This window comes from Atractosteus spatula, chromosome 7 (genome assembly GCF_055471065.1).
Source record: "Atractosteus spatula isolate fAtrSpa1 chromosome 7, fAtrSpa1.hap1, whole genome shotgun sequence".
NCBI classification, from domain to species: domain Eukaryota; kingdom Metazoa; phylum Chordata; class Actinopteri; order Semionotiformes; family Lepisosteidae; genus Atractosteus; species Atractosteus spatula.
The window spans coordinates 61,558,768-61,578,151 of record NC_142712.1 but is presented as its reverse complement, the minus strand read 5'-3'; the positions used below and the strand labels follow the sequence as shown (position 1 = coordinate 61,578,151).

At 44.5% G+C, this 19,384-nt stretch overlaps 1 protein-coding gene across 2 annotated transcripts in view; it reads right to left on the bottom strand.

The window, feature by feature from the left end:
* herc1 (HECT and RLD domain containing E3 ubiquitin protein ligase family member 1) overlaps positions 1 to 19,384 on the bottom strand; it is a 66,510-nt gene that overhangs the window by 17,390 nt on the left and 29,736 nt on the right. For both annotated transcript variants that reach the window (XM_088920124.1, XM_088920123.1), the window contains exons 34-52: positions 18,799 to 18,969; positions 17,603 to 17,842; positions 16,840 to 16,923; positions 15,240 to 15,754; positions 13,833 to 14,611; positions 12,846 to 13,044; positions 12,284 to 12,444; positions 11,037 to 11,153; positions 9,899 to 10,130; positions 8,944 to 9,068; positions 8,170 to 8,390; positions 7,030 to 7,298; positions 6,579 to 6,631; positions 6,167 to 6,367; positions 3,200 to 3,374; positions 2,715 to 2,982; positions 2,117 to 2,330; positions 1,327 to 1,532; positions 181 to 308 (exon numbers count right to left, since the gene is read on the bottom strand). In XM_088920124.1, coding sequence (XP_088776250.1) covers positions 181 to 308; positions 1,327 to 1,532; positions 2,117 to 2,330; positions 2,715 to 2,982; positions 3,200 to 3,374; positions 6,167 to 6,367; positions 6,579 to 6,631; positions 7,030 to 7,298; positions 8,170 to 8,390; positions 8,944 to 9,068; positions 9,899 to 10,130; positions 11,037 to 11,153; positions 12,284 to 12,444; positions 12,846 to 13,044; positions 13,833 to 14,611; positions 15,240 to 15,754; positions 16,840 to 16,923; positions 17,603 to 17,842; positions 18,799 to 18,969 — 4,358 coding nt within the window. The remainder of the gene's footprint in view (positions 1 to 180; positions 309 to 1,326; positions 1,533 to 2,116; positions 2,331 to 2,714; positions 2,983 to 3,199; positions 3,375 to 6,166; positions 6,368 to 6,578; positions 6,632 to 7,029; positions 7,299 to 8,169; positions 8,391 to 8,943; positions 9,069 to 9,898; positions 10,131 to 11,036; positions 11,154 to 12,283; positions 12,445 to 12,845; positions 13,045 to 13,832; positions 14,612 to 15,239; positions 15,755 to 16,839; positions 16,924 to 17,602; positions 17,843 to 18,798; positions 18,970 to 19,384) is intronic.

The following is a 19,384-nucleotide window of genomic DNA, read 5'->3' as shown; positions in this document are numbered from 1 at the left end:
AAACTTTTAGAAAAGTTGAACAGCTGAAGTTGTGTAGCTAAACGGCTCAGAAGCACTGGAGAATTCATTCGACTATCAAGATAGCTACTCAAATGCTATGCAGGTGAAATTAAGAAAATCAAGTGCCTACGGATCTGGTCAAAATTAAAAGTCACTTCTAAAAGGAAGAGAGCTGCTTACGATTTATTAAACACACAGGTCTGCTGCAGTGTGTATTGGTTCTTCGTCACATTCCACACTCTGACAGTACCATCATTCCCACTAGTTGCCAGTAATCCTTTTTTATTGCACCATCCACAAGTTATTACCTGGAATTAAAAAACAAACAAAAATAGCAGTGGTTGAACTTAAGTCAAATCTTTTATTTTGTTTTTCAAAAATGCCTGGCTCATAATAGTTTCTATTAGGACTACACAGCTTCTTTTAATGCTATGCTTTTTTCTGCTTGAAGGACATTTTAATGACTTCGCTCCTGAAGTAGGAATAAACCTTTACTGCTCCTTTACAGTCTACACATGCTGATGCATCTAACTGAACTTCCGTAGACCTCGCAGACCTAACGCATTCTGGTGAGTCTTGCAGAGAAGGCTTTCACTTGCAGGGAGTAAAATTAGGGAACATGACATATGGAAGGAAAAAATCCACCTCTCCGTCACTGATCATCTTGGGAATTCTGCTCTGGGCTAGCTAATTAATGTTGAATTCCAGTGATTAAAAGCTTAAATACTGCCTATTTGACCAGCATTAAGATGTGACCTACTGTATAAGCTGAAACAGGCAGGATGGTCTAAATTTCCCCTTTCTACATCTTTATCAATCCAACCATCCATCCATTTTCAAACTGCTTTTTCCAATACAGGGTAATGGTGGAGGGAGGGAGCTGGAGCCTATACTGGCAAGCAACGGGCACAAGACAGGATACACGCTGGATGGGACGCCAGTCCTTCGCAGGACACACACACACCAGAGCTAATTACCAGAGGAAATCTTACATGGGGAGATCATTCAATATCCATGCAGACAGCATCACAGGAAGTGAAGCCAGTGCCCCAGCGCTGTGAGACCACTACACCACCATGCCTTTGTTAATTCAACAGATTCCAGTCAATCCAAGACTTGTCACTTACCAAACTGTCCCCATGTGGATGTACATATAAAAATAACAAACTTGAAGGGGAGTCTAAACTCATAAGAGGCCAAATTTCATGATTGAGCGTGTACCTAAACCGTGTGCAACAGCTGTGCGACCGCACTCAAAACCCTTACTTGTGGGAACTGTTATTGTATCGCAAGCGCTGGACAGATTTCGCCACGGCCTTGACCTACCCGGCTCTGGTGAGCTTCGAGCTTGAAGAACGAGCACTTGCGCAGATCCCCGGCCATGTCGGCGAACGTCTGCGGCCGGCTCTGGTTATCGCGGTCGTGCGCCGCCAGCGTGCGCACCAGCTGCTGCGCGGCCCACTGCCTGTGCTGCGAAGACAGCCGGGACGAGAGGCAGCAGGCTGCCAGCGCATTCGCCAGTTCCAGAGGGCCTACAGCGGAAGGGTTATAGGAAGGATGGGCATATAAATGCGCAATAAAACCTGCTCAGGAGAAACAATAACATGGTGCCCAGATGAGTACAGTGACGGAGAAAAACACGATTAACAACAACAACATATCACACAAGATAAAACTATTTTTTGTGCAATTTTTGCACATAAAGTGACTAGCAAAGGCAGTTGAAGACATTACCACTTAGGGTAAGCAAAACAACACTTGGATTTCTTTTTAATGTTCAGTAAGCGCCAAAACAAAAGTTAAAACAAAAAGCATCTGGCAAAATAAAATACTACTAGCAGCGAGACTGGTAAAACATTTTAAAAGTAATTCACAACATTGACGTGTCAAAATAATAAGACGTTTATCTAATTGAACACCAAATTTTAATGAAATGAAAAACAAAACACTAAAACAACAAGAATGCTCAGCAAGTGAAGAAAAACCCATTCAGACAAAACAGTAAACAAAAATAGTAACAGCCATGGAAGTTAGCAATTAGCAAGGCAGAATCTGAAACTTTTTGCACAAAAATATCTTAATCTATGTAAGCAGAAATCAGTGAAAGATAACAAACCTCTCTTCTCAACATCAGTCTTGTCATAGTTAGGTCTGAGCTTAGCCCCCTTATCTGCCAGCAGAGCCACTAGTGCTTGAGTGACTACAAAATTGGGGGAGGTCACAAGTTTATTCTCCTCTGCAACTCCCCGAAGGAAACTTGGGAGAAACTTTCTCTGAATGGGATCGTCCACAGTGGTTAGATTCATCCCAGTGGCGGCAGAAATTAAGTTCTGAAAAGAGATGTAACGTTTCATCAGAAACATGACAGCTGCAAAGCTGTGACTTACAGGAACGATTCAAATAAAAGGGCAAGTACAAAATTAAATTCTAAGAATGGCGATCTAGAATAAATTAACACACTGAAGCAAATGATTTGACAGATTTGACAAAGGAAGCTCTTAACAGCTCTCTAGTCATTGACAGTGCTCTTCAGTATGTCTGATCAAGCAATGTTTCTTGCATAAAGAGCATGTTTCCAAAGTCTTCTGCATAAGGTTTGAATAAACACGAATAACATCCCAGTGACTTCTTTAGATCAGTGGATCTGGAAGGCAGAAAGCAGACTGTATTTTGCGAACGGAAACAAAAACCCGTGGCTGCTCGCAATACATCACCTGCGTGCAGAGCTGGACAAGCAGCTTAGCCGCGTTGGGGCTGTTGGATGCCAGGCAGCCCACAGCCGTGCTCAGGTAGGCCAGGCAGGAGATGGGCTTGCTGGCCTTTATGGCTCCTCGGGGGCGCTCGGCAGAACCGGAGGCAGCTGTGGGGCTCGTGGAGAGGCCCGCCCGACCTGCGGCAGCCAGGCACATCAGACGCACCAGAGTCCTGATGTCCGTCAGACCCAGGGACTCCAGGCCGGCAGCGAGGCTGCAGCTAGACCCGCTGGCCGAGACAGCGGCAAAAGGATAAACGCACAAAACAATCTTCACTTTCAAATACTAAAGCACACGGCGTCTTAAAATAAAACAACACTGAAAACACTTATAACCTTGGTATCTACACAGAAGAAAGTCTGAACTAGTTAAGAGTTACAGCACCTTATGGGATTCAGCGGGTCGAGCCAGTACTTTACCAATTTGCCAGAAGATTTTTGCCTCACCTGACGGAGAGCAGCGACAGAGCCCTCATGACCATGGTCCTGGCCAGCAGCACCTGCGCGGCTGCGGTCACTCTCCTCAGGGCCATCACCCTGTCGTGGGGGTTGAGCAGGGCGGCAGCCTGCTCTCCCAGGGTCACCCGGCCGGACGAGCTCTTCTCCACAGAGCCGTGACAGCCTGTACCAACACGCACAACAACAGCAGCAAATTATCCCACGCGTACCGACATACTCCCCTTGATTCAGAGTATCAGGGTATTACGTCCCAGTGTGTGTTCTGTGTGTGTTTTTTCTGTTATGTCCACACTGCTGATCCTTGATTGTTCTCCCTTCCCCATTGGCCCACCATTACACCACACTTTCAGTATGACATCATCATCAATTAGCTCTCAGCCAATCAGAACACATCTTATTCAGCATATAACATGGAGGTTTTCAGCAAGAAGAGGCCTTTCTTTTGACTTCGGTCCCGTTTGGTTTTGGTTATCGCTTCGCTTCGCTTCTGGTTATTGCTTCGGCTTCGTTTGTTGGTTTGTTTTGCTTTGTGTGTGTATTTTCGTATAGCTTCGGCTTTGTTGTTTTGTTGGTTTTCTGTTAGTTTCTTTGTACTTTCGTTTGTTTGTGTGTTCATCCTTGTTTTGCCATTACCTTGCCCCAGTGTTACATGTTCAACTTTTGTGTTCTTTTGTACCCTGCTCCTGTTTATTACTCTTGTTTTCCCTTATTTGTATTCCTGGTTCACTTGTGTTTTTGTGTGAACTTCTGTATATAAGGTTAGTTTAGGTTGTTGGGTACACTTACACACTTAGTTGCTTTTGTATTAGTACACTAGTTTAGTACGGGTGATTGCCGTTTGTCTTGTATGGTTTTGGGTAGTCAGTGCAGGTTAGCTAGGGTGTTGAAGACGCCGAAGACCGTGTGTTTCGGGTTTTCTTTTGTAGTCAGATTAGCTTTCCCTCAATGTCCTAGCCAGCTCCATTTTGTTTGTTATTTTCTTTCCTTTGGCACCACTCTAGTTCCTTACTCTTGTTATCACGCTTCCTAGTCCCTCACCAAAACCCCCCTGCTTCCAAAAGAATTATCCTAAATGTTACACCCCTTTACCCCTAGACACTTGGGGTCGTAACACAGGGATAGAAGAAAAATAAAAGCTTCTACTCAAGATACCATTACAGTTTATAATAATAGTGGTTTAGTTATGTTAAACACAGAGGAGAAACTGTGTTTAAAAATGTAAGATGTGTATTGCATTGTCTACTCCCCTCCTTTCACTGTAAGCAGATTGCGGGGGATCAGTCAGATCCTGTATGTCTTTTCTAATGTGTCACTTCATTATTCTCTCCAGAGTTTACACAGGAAGAGATGTGAGAGCCATTGGGTTACAGTTGGTAATCTCTCTTGGCCTGGAATTAATGAGAAGTGGAGATTTGATTTTTCTACAGAAGGGATAATTTGAAGACATCTGAAAAAACAGACAAAGATTCTCACATAGTTGATGAACGCAAGAGTAAAGAACTCTGCTACACTGATTAACCGAGCCTGTTCTCTTTCTTTCATTGGGGGATCATCCTAAATATCCTAGGCACCTCTGCTACTGTATGTCAATCTTAATCAACTCCTCTGAAGCTCAACTTTATAAGCTTTTATATGAAAACTAAGTGGAATTTAATTTTCATTAGGCGAAAATTAAAAACAAAGTTCTTGTGGAATATATATCCATTGGTGAAGTGCAGGATTGAAAAGTGAATTATAGAGGGTCTAAAATTAGGGATCAGCATCACCTCTAAATTCAAAACAAAACAAACAGCTTTTGTGATAAGCAAGAAACAACATACATTCTTTCATAATTTAAGTTTAAATGTTTTTTGGCAATTTTAAACATGTTGCTTGACAAAAAATAACACTGTAAATGTGGAAGATTATTTGCCAGCTATCAGCAATATAAAAACCAAAATAACTTCTACAGCTATTGCTGGTAACAACGATTTGCACATATCAAGCATGTTAGCTTTCCATTCACTTCTATGAAGAAATACATTTCTCCACTAATCTTGGATAACACAATATTGTTTTTTTTCCAAAAAATTATACAGAATATAATTATAAGTACTATGTACTATAATATGTATCCGTACTACGTACTATAATGCTTTTGAGATCATAAAAAACACTAGTAATAGCTTCAGTGAGATCAATGGTGGTTCAGTCACTATTGTGGCTCCAGAATTAGGATGAACAGGTCAGAGTAAGATTTGCACAGGTGTGTTGACACTTGGTATGACAATTTATGCGAAAGTACACCCCTATCAACCAAGACATCAAACTGTGGCACCGTGTTTAGAAAGAAGCCGTGTTACAAGAGAAATGCGAGTCTGTTACAGTAACATCATTAAGGGTGCCTGCTTCATGTGTGGGCTATTCAGGCTCAGACAAGGCATGGATTGAATCCAGGCCGATGACTGTTACCGCAAATGTCACACAGTCTGAACAAATGGGCTTGGCAGGCCGGATGCGGCCCGCAGGCCATATGTTTGACAGCCCTGACCTAAAGTCATCGTGACTGAAGACTGATAATGTGGAAGGCGTCACTGACAGGAGCAGTCAGAGGCACAGTGGGACTTTTACAACCACTCACACCAGAGAGCAAAATGGGAACTTTTTATGATGTCAAGACCTCTTCAATACTCTTCAATATGAGCACTGCATCACTAGAGTTGATCTCTCTAGTTCATGATCTCCATTCATCTCTGAATTGGCTTCATTACTCTGCTCTCCTCCCCACTGAGAGCTCGTGTGTGGGGAGCACACTGGAGCACTGTGGCTGCCGTCGCATCATCCAGGTGGGGCTGCACACTGGTGGTGGTGGAGGGGATCCCCATTACCTGTAAAGCGCTTTGAGTGGCGTGTTCAGAAAAGCGCTATATAAGTGTAAGCAATTATTAATTATTATTAGAGAATGTGTTCACATACCTATCTGAAGAAGGGTTTCCTCCATGCTGTTGGTGGCTGTAACCATAGCAACAGAGGCCCCTAAGGGATCGCTGTCGGGGAACTGGACGGCCTCTGGGACCACCCTGCGTTCACTGAGGCCCAGTGGCCCAGCCAGCAGCTCAAACTCTTCTTCCCCGGTTAATTTCTCATCCTCATCCACATCCAGCATGTCCCAGTCTTCTGCCAAAACAAACAGCAAATGTTTCAGTACTAAACCACTAACAAAAATGAGTCGCCTCTAAGAAACCTCAATAGCAACTGTAGACCTGAAATATCACCTGCTATCAAGTCTGCTTAAAATTCAGGAAATGCTTCTAAAATAAAATCTTAAAATGTGAACATCTAAAGACTGAGAAACAACCTTTTTCATTTACAAAAAAGGTATCCTTACCTTCATATACACTGTCCTGCTTCCCAAGCAAGTCAGGAGCCTGTCCTTTGTACCTGAATATAAAAGGGTAAAAACAGCCTTTGAGTCTTCCCATGCTCGAAATCAGGATTTCAGAAGACAGATTTGATGATTGTAAACCGATAAACAATGGAAAAGAATATTTGGGGTTTTCAAAAGTTTAAAATGGTACAAACGAAGCTGACTCCATCTATTTCAGATGAAGTTCATCGAGCAAAATGCAAGGAAACCCCTCTTTCCACACCCAAAGAACGAGCGATTTTACCACAACCCCATCAAGAAAAGCAGTCAGAAAACGGATGGGTGAACAGGCAATAAAAAAGGGCAAAACCCTGATATTATGGCTAACTACTCTCATTACAATCCTTCTGAAGAAGGCAGCCAAACACCGTCTACTGGCAGTTTCGAGAGCGTTAACCTCAACCACACCTACCTTTCCAGGACGGGCACCTTGGCTTTACTCTTGAGAGAAAGGTACTTCTCCCGGCAGCTGCCGCAGAGCAGGAAGTAGGGGTTGCCGCTGCCACACTCTCCACCGAACCAGCCATCCACGTAGGAGCCGTTGCTCCGGTAGCCCTGCCGGTTGGCGCTGCGCCCGCAGCCTGGGTGGTTCTTCTTCATGTGCTGGTTGAAGTTGGCCACGCTCGACTCGCAGAGCTCGCAGATCACCACCTCCTCACGGTCCTCCGTCTCGCAGACATGCTGCAAGGCACAGCAAGACCACTTTATGTTTTAGCTTCTTACTAAAATAAAAAAGCGTCTGATGAGATTCAACAGGCCAGGCTTCTTCAGATCCGTCTCTCTTCTTATGTTAAGGTTAGCCCACAACAAGTGCATAAGCTCCACAGAAGTCCTGTCATGCTGCAGTGCCCAAGCAGTAAATATTTGAAGCAAAGCATGTTAATAGTAAAATATTTATCCTGCAGCTACACACTGTAAGGCTGTGTGGTTTGCATGACCAATTCTTTGGATCAGGACTTCCAATAATCTGAATAAGTCTCAAGATGTTGATAAAACCTCATATCAAGCCATGTAATGAGTAATCATTAATCAATCTATCCATCATTAGTGTAATTATATCTCTGTCTTCCCATTACCACATAATACATAACAATCAGATTATGTTGTAGATAGCTGTACGATGCTGGTTCCTTCTGAATACTGAATTCCGAGATTGCCGATTTACATTAAGTATCAATCTGGAATCTGATGCATAATGAGAATCCCCAACTCTATATCGTCAAACCAGATTTATGAATTATTGTGCACTATATGTTGTTTTTTCAATTAAACTGCTGCGATTCTGAAATAGCAAAGAAGAAAGTTACGGAGTAGAACTAACTGTGTAATATAAACAATTTGGGAACTTTTTAATGAGAAGAATCACTTTGTAGGTCAGACTTGCATTGCGATATTGACAAAACAGTTCATGAAAAACACACTGCCCTTTTTACAACCAATTGTGGAGAAAAGGCACAAAGCAAAAAAGCAGTTTCTAGTCCCTGGACAGAAAGCGTAGGGCGGTGCAGAGCGCAGAAGAAACGAAAGCAGCCCCAGCTGCAGTCACACACACCCATGTTGGCCAGTCCAGTACCTCCGGGATCCACATTCCCAGAATGTCAGTGTCACTGGCCAGATCCTGGCCGAACATGGCCTCCATGGCCTCGTCGTCCAGGTCGATCTCCAGCTCTTCGTCCAGGTTGAAGTCGTACAGCGCCCCGGGGTCCTGCTGCACTGGGGTGCCCTCTCGGCGACTCTGGTTCCTGTGGGCCTGCACGGAGCGATACAGCCCAGCTGTAAGGTAAAAAAAACAAAAACGGGTCACCTACCACCTACAGCTGACTTCCTAAGGGTGATGGTGCTGGTGGGGGGTTCGCCTGAGTCAGAATGTTTGAAGAAGAAGTCCCAGTTGGTTATTCCTCATCTGGTTAAGAGTTTGAGTTTAAATGATGGAGGTCACATGTGACAGACCACTGTCTGTCAAGACTCAATTTCTTCCAGGTATTACTTAATGCAGTAAGTAGAAAATGACATATTGAGGTCATTCAGAGGACTCAATGAGAAAATTGACAAAGCATATTTCAAATTTCAAATGCTTGAGGCATGACTTGAAGAATGGCAGAAAAACACCCCCACGAAACCCCAGTGATAACGGCAAAACAAGAGTGGTTTCAAACAGAAGAAACTGGAAATTTAGTAGAACAGGTGGTCTGCCAGGTAATGAAACATGACAATGAAAGAATAAAATAAATAAAACACGTTTCACCACCTCTGCTCGCCGTTAAACAAACGTCTCTGCGAACGGTGATGGCACACCGCACCATGTGAAAACGGAATCGCTGCTCACCCGCCCGCGCCAGCAGCGTTCGTGCTGCCAGATCAAAGCGGTGTTTCCTGGTGGCAGCCGAGCGGCCCCTCAGCGCAGGGCCACTGGACGCCGACGCGCTCTCCCCGTGATCCAGGCCCTCCGGGCTGCAACGCAGGGACAAAGAGACACTCCTGAGAGACAGACAGCCTGCTGTTCCTTTGTCATCACGCATCCTGCTGCAGCGACTGGGAGCATCCTAATTTACTATTAAATTAGTGGTAAGAAATACCATCAAGAATCACCTACACGTTCCGTTTAAATGGCTCATTTTTTACCTTAATTGATAGCACAAAAGCTTTCCTTTTCTTTAACGGAGAACATTTATATCCCATACACACTTTATTAGTGAATATGAACACGTCTCAAGGACAAGGGGATAAAGAGATGCACCTCTTATTGGTAAAAACAACGCTGTTTATTGCCCCTGCATGGAAATTTATGAAGTCCAAAGCATGTAAATCTTCTTCCAATAAACCACAATATGATTTTCCACATCTTAGCATCTATTTAAAACGTAGAAGTCAAAATAGAGCTCCATAACAGTCGTCAAAATAAGCATGATCCTTTTAAGAACATTACAACTGAAATGTTTGAGAATATATATATATTCGTAGAGGTGTTACCCCAGCGTTCTGGCCAAATTTCACATTGGCCTTTACCAATCCTGGCCTCCTAATAATCCCCATTTATGAACTAGCTTCATTACTCTGTTCTCCTCCCCACTGAGAGCTGGTGTGTGGCGAGTGTACTGGTGCACTATGGCTGCCGTCACATCATCCACGTGGGTGCAGCACACTGGTGGTGGTGGAAGGGTGTCCCCATCACTTGCAAAAGCACTTTGAGCAGGGTGTCCAGACAAGTGCTATATAAGTGTAAGGAATTCTTATTATTATAGATAAAAACACAAGCAGGTATGAAGATAACCAGAAGGTACCCTTCACTGAAGCCTTCCTCCATCTCAGTGGCGTCTGCAGCAGGGATCTCCCCTGGCGACTGCAGGTAGTTGGCGTCTCTGGACTTCCCGCCTCCAGCAGAAGCTGTGGCCCCTGGACAGGATTCAGCAGCCCCTGCAGACTGCGGCTCCTCTTCTTCCTCAGTGCCAGGGTGCTCAATCATCCACATGGCCAGGACCGTGATGTTCTGGGCATCAGCCTCTCCCCGGGCACCTGAGCCACACAGCCAAAGATGCCAGAGCTCATTCCGACGTAGAAACCGCTTGGAATGTACAAGACCCCCGCAAATCAGTCTGCTCCGATCCCGAGTGGTAAACCAAATCGAAAGCACGCTGCTGCTCTTAACTGTGACTGATATTTCTACTGAATTACACTCACCGTAAACTTTGAAACCTTATCTTATTTTAGTGGTGGAAAGCATATTATATACAGTAGGAGCAAAAGCAAAATCCATCCATTGAGGAGACATGTACGGAAGCCTAGTAGTGGAAAAAAAATAGGTGTGTTCAAACAAGATAATAGTGCATTGAAAACAAGACGGTGTTTCTAACGCAGCGCCAGCAACAGGACTCTCTTCATCAATGCATTACTCTTGCAATAAGTATTACTGCAATAAATATTTCGTTTAAACACATTAAGAATCTTGTTTAAATGCACTTTTATCTAATTTAAACACGAGAAATATTTTTTTTTCTCCATGGCACTAATAGGCATCTGTGGAAATGCAACTCAACCATTAATATTTTTCAGTCATCAGAAGCAGGACTTTCCATTTCTGGAGATGGGGTTGTTTGTAATCCGGTACTGATTAGTAATACAGATGTAGATGCAAAATTATTCATGCATACAATGACAATTTACACAGAAGACAGAGGGTCTACAGACATTCATCTTAACATTCAAGACTGGGCTGTGTATCTAATTACAGCTTAGTATCATGAAAATATCTGCAAGAAGAAAATATAACAGTTACTATATGCAGGGCTTTCAATTCAATCAGGTATGATCATCCTGGTTGACCGAAATAAAATCCAGATAGTGTTTTTGTCACACACCCCCACACGTTTTGGGAATTGTAGCAGGCAATCCGGGAAAGCATCCCAGAACCTTCTTCCTTACCTGTGGCTTCCATGGCCTTTGTTATCTGCCGAAGGGAGAAGCCCATTTCCAGGAGAGGGACGGCAATGGCAGGAGGAGGGGGGGAAGTCGAGAGCCTGCTGCTGGGGTCTGACAAGGCTGTGAAACAACGCACCGTTAAGGGCATCGGGAACACTAACCCACACAGCAGGCGCTGTTCATCACTTCAAAGAGCATTTACAGGAGGACTATCTACAAAGCCGAACAAGCAAGTGCCTGTGTGACTCACACGAGAATCAAAAACACTCCCTAGCAGATCTTTAGCCCTGGCACAAATAATGTATGCATGGAGAATAGTTAAAGACAAATTCGTAAAAAGGTAATATGTAAATTCAAGCCGTAATAGACTGTAACTATATACAAGCGTTAAAAGACCGTTATTTAATATTAGCTAATGACATACATGTGAAATGCATTCATTATACGTATATGGCTATATATACGTATACATAGGGCTGTATTCATTATACTAAAGAAAGGCATTTCATATCCATCCATCCATTTTCTAACCTCTTTATCCAAAATAGGAGCAAGGGGGAGCTGAAGCAACGGTAACAAGGACTCTAGTCCATCTCAGGGCACATAGACACTCACACACAAGCCACTTTTCTCAAATGCTAATTAACCTTTAAGTATGTCTTTCAACTGTGGGGGGAAACCGGGGCATCAGGAGGAGGCGCACCCAAACATAGGGACAGCATACAATCTGCAAGCAGAGGGCACCCCAGGAAATGAACCCAGGTCACCAGCTCTACGAGGCAGCAATGCTAACCACCGTGTTGCCCATTTCAAATCTGACAGGACCCAAAATAAACACAGGCTAAATTATGGCCTAATCATTTGAGCTTTCTTCTGAAACAGAGATGTGAATAAGCATTGTACCCTACTGCAGTACACATCCTTAACAGCTAACAGCAATGCTACAGAGTCAATGCATATCTGCACTACGCACTTTTTGCATGGTCTACCATGTTTTGTTTTTCACTACTGCATATTTATTGTTCTCCACAACACATTTATTGTTCTCTTAGTATTTATTCTGTTTGAAAAGTACTGTCTACATTGTGTGGTGTTGTCTGCTGTACTGTGTATGTAAAGAGAGATCAGTGCGAATAACAATTCCAATACACGTGTACATATGGCAATAAACTCCTCTACTGCTCTACTACTCATTCTCCCATTCAGACAGCCGGACCGGAGTGTGGAGGAAATTGGGAAACAGCTGGTACCAGTGCGGTTGGCTGCTCTGGTGGGCTGGGAGTCGGGCGAGGTCAAACTCTGCCGCCTTCCCACCTCGTCTGAAGGGGATGTTGGAAGAGAGGAGACAGGTGGGGTCTGTGCGCGACGTGTGGGCAGCACCGTGGTGGTTGGGTAACTGGAGAACATTTGCCTGCTCGAGCAATTAGGAACACAAAGGGACATTACATAATGAATGTCTGAACGTCTGGTGGCTTGCTCGTTAATAAAAATACAAAACCCCACAGTCACGTAGAGTCTCACACAGAGATTAATCAAAAAAACTTAAATGCTATTATAGTTGAAGCTACATTTTATAATTAAATTCCAAAAATCAACCCAAGAACAAAAAAATATATATATACAGACTGTTACAATCGATAAAATATATATACCATAATTTTCCCTTTGGTTAGGTTTTCTAGAATAAAACTAAAACGAGAGGAAGAAAATCAATAAAACACAAAAGATAAATGGCACTTCGATGCCTGAAACGTGAGAGAAAGGAAGCGGGCCGTGGCGTTGCTGACCAGCACCGCTGGGCGATGGGCGCACCTGAGCAGGCTGAGGGGCATGACCCCTGGGGACTCGGAGGCCGGCACGGTCTCGGTGTCGGTGACCGGAGTGGTGGCGGTGGTGGTGTCCTCCAGGGAGCTGCTCATGAAGGACGTGGTGCTGGAGGCTGAGGGGCTGGTAGTCACTGGGGTCTGGGCCTGCTGAACACCATCGGTCTCCTCCGATTCTGGATCTACGTCTGCGAAGGAGAGCAAACACCCACAGAAATAAACTGAAGCTGGTCCAAGAGTCGGCTAGTTTGTTCACGCAGATGCAGCTTTACCACTTTCTTAAGTGGCAGCCATGTTTTTCCCCATGATTTGAAGTAGGAATTCGTCAGTCTTTCCACCTACAGTGGATAATCAAAAGTCAAACTGAAATTTCAGCTTTTGTTGATGTAAAGGCTGAAATCAAGATAAATCATGTCGGGCCTTTTTTCACCTTTAATACAATCTTGTAACCAACAACATTTAAGTGGAAAAAAAAGGAACATTTTTAGGAGGAAGAATTTAAAATAAAAAACTTCCAATGCCTTGGTTGCATAAGTGTGCACAGCCTGTAACTAATACTTCATGGAAGCACCTATTTCTTCAATTACAGCAGTAAGTCTGTTTGGATAGGTCTCTATCAACCTTTGCAATTTTATCCCACTCTTCTGCAAAGAAGCTCAGTCAAGCTCAGTCAAATTGTGAGGGGATCTCCTGTGCATAGCCCTCTTTAGGCCAGTCCACAGATTTTCTCTAGGATCGAGGTGCGGGCTCTGACTGGGCCATTCCAGGACATTGATCTTCCTTTTTTAAGCCATTCTTTGGTTGAGTTGGCTGTGTGCATTATGGCAGTAACTATTAAAGCAGACACAGCAACAGGCAATCCGAACACAGTAATGAACTGTTGAAAAGAAATGCTTACTTAATTATACCCCAACTAAAAGATAATGGAACTGGCTAAGTTGTAGGAGTAGTCATATACATATGTAGCTATACTTACCAGGTTTGAGCTTGCCACCAAACTGGTCTTCCAGTAGTCCATTCACCACTAGCTTATAGATCATCGCCTGAGCCCTTTCCAGGTCGGCTAGTCCAAGGGCACGTTTGATGGGTGACCTCATGACCGCGCGCTTGACCATGTGGCGCATCAGGAACTGCAGGGCAGCCCTCATCTCCACCTCCTCCTGGAAGACCGGGGAGCCAGCGCAGTCCGAGTTGTGGCCGTTCTCCGTCAGCACCTTAGGGATGAGCAAGAGCTCGGCGTACTTGCTGCAGCTCAGCAGAGCACCGAGCGACTTCATGGCTCCCAGGTAGAGGTAAGAGAGCTGGACGGCTCGGATTTCGGACTGCACCAGGTCGTGGGTCCTCAGCCCGTGCTCGTGGAGCTTCCTCTTTCCTTCCGCCTGATGGTGCTGAGGGTCCAGCCCCGTCTGGGGGTCTAAGGAGAAGGAGGCGATTTCATTTTCCGACTTGCAGCTGGCGGCGTGAGCTTTGACCTCATCGAGGCTGTGAGAGATCCGCAGGTCAGTGGCTTCCTTCGGGTGCTCCCCCTCCGTTTTCTGCTCCGGATCCCCCTTCTCCTCAGACTCGTGCCTGTGCTTCTTCTCGTGGCGCCTGGTGCTAAGCTTCCCCGAGTCCTCGTGGATGCCAGTGAGGTACGTGAGGTCTAGGAGCAGAGAGGCGGTCAGGCCCCTGAATCTGGAGACGTCGAAGGGCAGCGGCTCACAGGGCTCCAGGTTGTACAGGGGAGTGTCACTAGGCGACCAAAAAGTTGGGAAGCTTTAATAAAGATCAGAGCGACATAGGAAACAAGAAGTGAGGGGAAAGACAGGAGGATAGATACAGATGACAGTGCCTCATGGAAGAGATCTTGAAAAAAAATGGCTGAATGAGAAGAAACACTTTAAAAAAAGTGGGCTTCCACGCAGTAAATGAAGGAGGAGCATAGACAGGTGTAGTTAAAACGCGTTTTCAGAGAGAGAGACGCACAAAGTCACAGCAGTCCTAGCTCTACAATCCTTCAAGCAAGAAAAACAAAACTGGGCAGCAATGGCAAAATGAGAGCAGGTTGACATTAATTAATTCCACAAGTAAACACTATTACATAAATGACACCTGTAAGCTGATCCAACAGACTAAAGTCTAAATGTTTTGCACAGCACAGTTATGGCCTTTTACCTTCAAAAGGGGAAATTATCAGATGAGGTAGTTCTTAAGATGATGTCAAAATACTCAAGAATTCGAGAAATGTATAAATAAGGAATACAAGACCAGCTGATTTGATACAGCAAGGAAAACAGCTTTAGTGATTAACTAAAGGAAAAGCCACATTACTGCTAGCTAAAGTAAAAACCATTAAAGCCAGATGCTCACGACAAAATCCCTCTGTGCTCATCAAAGGCCATACCTGATTGTGATCTCGGCCTCGTCCCACTGCACTTTGGCAGACGTGCTCCCCTCTTTCACCACCCCCAGGAGAGTGGCGTGGCGGCCCGTCTGCTTGTGGACACATCTCCCTCCCACGCGCAGGCCGGCGTCCGCCCCCCCGATGACGGCCAGGACCGGCCACACCTCGGTGCACAGCGCCTTGAGCTGGGCCTCGGACAGCTCGGCCAGGCCGTGCCTGCCGTGCCGGCCCCTGTCCTCCTCCCGGAGCTCCTCCCTGGCCTCGCGCTCCTCGCGGCTCTGCACCGAGCGGCTCTTCCGCAGCCGCTGGCCGCCCTCCCTGAAGCAGGCCTTGATCCCGTGCAGCCGCTCCATCATGTTCGCGTTGATGCAGTGGGTCCAGCGGTCGGTGCGGTGCAGGATGCGGATCAGCTGGGTGGTGGCCTCGGCCAGGACCGTGGCCACGGGGCTGCAGATGGGGTCTCCGGGCAGCAGGTCCCTCGGAGTGCCTCGCATCTGCATGTCACAGATCTTCACCTGACAAAAGAACCCAACATGCAGCACAGCTTTAACTTCTTCATGCCACGGTGTTACTAGGCATCAGGTTAGGTTAGTGCAGATCCAGAAGAAAACTGGACGATACTGTTCATTCCGATGGCTTTTTTTGCTTACGTCTAGACCTCACCATGCTTCGGAGTGTAAACCTACAATCTTCTCGGACACGGGATACATGAAAAAATGCTTTGATTTGGTACGACAGCCTTCTAAAGGCTCTAACAGTGCAAACGTAGGAGGAAACCATCGGTCCAAATTGAACGGGCATGAAAAAGAAAAAAATATATTTGCAATCAAAAGACTTTGAGAATGATCCAATTAACACAGCGGCAGGTTTGAGGAAAAAAAAACGGTTTCACAGTTCTGTGGAAGCGTATAATAATCGCTTACACTTACATAGCACTTTTCTGGACACTCCACTCAAAGCGCTTTACAGGTAACGTGGACTCCCTTCCACCACCACCAGTGTGCAGCATCCACCTAGCTATGTTTATATAAGCAGCCACAAGGTGGCAGGACGTACTCTTAAATAAACCCGATTAATCTACACTGAAAGCACACATTTGCAGGCCACTATGGGTTTTTTATGGACACTCCACTCAAAGCGCTTTACAGGTAATGGGGATCCCCTCCACCACCACCAGTGTGCAACATCACCTGGATGAGGTGACGGCAGCCTTAGTGCACCAGTACACTCATCACACATCAGCTTTCAGTGGGGAGGAGAGCAGAGTGATAAAGCCAATTCATAGAGGGGGATTATTAGGAGGCCATGACTGGTAAGGGCCAATGGGAACTTTTGCCAGGACCGCGGGGTTACACCCCTACTCTTTTCGAGAAATGCCCTGGGATTTTTAATAACCACAGAGAGTTAGGACCTTGGTTTTATGTCTCACCCGAAGGGACGGCGCCTTTTTTTTTTACAGTATAGAGTCCCCATCACTATACTGGGGCATTAGGACCCACACAGACCGCAGGGTGAGCGCCCCCTGCTGACCCCACTAACACCTCTAAAGTCAATCAGTTCCAGGTTGAAAGCTCAAAGTTGACTTTTTCAGATAACTTACCTTTTCACCAGGGTTACTGCTGTAAAACATCACACAAGGGTACAGTTCAGTAGCATCCACATCTTCAAAGGCTAGTTTGGGCTCCTGCAGTTAAGTGTAAAGGCTTTCAACAACAACAATTAACAACAACTAACATTAACAACAGCTACAATTCATAAAACACACTTAATATTGTAGAAAACCATTCAGGTCATCCTTAATTCTACAAGAATCAACGCGTCTTTCCCATTCAGGATCTCTACTCATTTGTTGTGCTGCACAGAAGCTTTGATTTTTGTTGTCACACTTGAACAAAATAAAATGATTATTTAACCGCTCGCGTTACCTAGCAAAATTTAAACTCCATCAGATGTGAAATAAAAGCAGAATGAAGTTAACCTAAGTGGAAAATGTATGTGTAAGAAATTTTCTCAAATACATTTTTTAGATCACTGGCTGCTGTTAATTCACCAGTTTTCAAAGTGAAATTTCCACAGATGCTCAAGCAGTCCTCCCACGTTTAGTCCCATATACATACTTTTTATAGTCTTACTTTAAAATGTAAAGAACCCTACTGGGTCAGTAAAAAAACGTGTAGAACAGAAAAATAACTTTTGAAAAATACTGCAATATTGTAAAACCATCCAAACAAAAAGGCTTGAAGTGTTTAAGATATGGGTTTAATTTTGAATTAAAATAACTGACAAGATAATTAAAGCTTTCTAAGCCATCAATATTTTCTCACCTGCAAGTAAATAATAAAGTAAACTGCACCGTTCCTTACCTCCCCATTCTTCCCGAAAGAGATGGTCCGTGCCTCCATATCTAACACACAGGTGACATAGTCACCCTGTGTGAAGCTGGACAGTGTCAGAGTCTGCTCCCCGTTGTGATACAAGTTCCCACTGTACGCTCTGTACAGCCACATGTCTGAGGTGGTGCGATGGTTGAAATCATGAACCGGCCAGCGAGACACCCCGACGCAAGTTCCTTCATTACCCCGGTTCTCTTTAACAATGTAGAACTACAAAAGGGAAATGACAATTTAAGACATCAAGTCAAACACTGACTCATTTAAAGCACAGAGAATTCTTAAGGTAGGGGGGCTGTGCTTGCTTGCAATGAGAATTTAATTTAACTTGTTTTTTATACATATTGCATTTTGGCAACTACATTATTTTAAACACAAACTGCACTAATTGTTGATGAAACCTAATGAAATCCTAAAAACCCCTTGCTCAATGCCACAAGTTAAGTTTGGCAGAAATTAAGTGCATCTTGGGAAACCCTGGCTTACAGCTATATTCCTGATTGCTCTGCCCAGGAAGCAGCACACTGTGCCAAACAGCTTGTGGTCCTTGTTTAACAGATGACTGCACTTCAAAATCAAGGTACCTAAAGGCACTCACATTGGCTTTATATGCCTGTTAAGCTACATCACTGTGGCAGACAATCAAGATCAATGTCTCATGGCAGATGAGGCTAATCCTCCTAATTGTCAATAAATACAGCTGTCAATACAAACAAGTATTTTTTTTTCTTTCTGGTGAATGTAAAGAACAACATTAATGGCAGCCACGAAGTCTGACAACCAAATGCCATTTTAATAATTGAGTTCTGGAAAAAAAAGGATGATTTACAGCTCGCCAGATAGAACTCTAATTCAGCACAAGTCAGTGCACTACAGACTTGACAAAATCTTCAAAATAATCTTCTGATTTCAAGTATCTGTAAACTGGAAACAACAGAGTAATTGAAATTTCCTATTTCTGGACAGTTCAAAGAGTGCAGAGAAAAGTAGATAACATTTTTTAATCAAAGGGTGGAGGGGCTGGCTTAGATATTTATTTATGAGACCGATGATCTAAGAAACCAGAACCCCGTCATTTGTGCCGAGTTCATCCGTATTATAAACGTCTCTGTCAAACAGCTGCTTTAGAGTCACAAATCCAGACTTGCTCTCTACACTGTCAGTCTTACCTTCCACTGGTAGCAGCCAGATGTGATTCCCGTGGAGGCCAGCCCATAGCCTTTCCCTCCACTGCCATGAGTCAGGCCTTGGCCGTTCTCCACCACGCAGCACTGCGCTTTCTCGGGGTCGAAGGACACCTCCTGGATGGGCAGGTTCTCATCCTCCTCCTCAGCCTCACCCTAAAGAGCAGGGAACGAATGGATACAACACCAGCTCTAGAAAGCACCACTGTAGATCTGCGCATACACCAAGCACTCATGTCGCTTTCTATTTTTCTCAATGCTTGTATCATGCTTGGCCACACCTCTTTACAATTCATTATGATTTCCATATGACATATGCACTTCACGCTGCTCTTACCATAGTATACTGGTGTACTTAAATTACCATGGTATACTTAATCTGAGATAGGACAAGAACATCTCTTTGGCACAAGATAGCACAAGAACCTGACAGGTACGTAAAACCTTTTTTCCCCCCCAAAGATGGCAAGTAAGTGGTGTATGGTGTAACATACATTCCAACATATCGACCACATCATTATTCAGACACGAAAGAGAAACGGCGGTGATTAAACAAAGCCAGTCCCTTCGC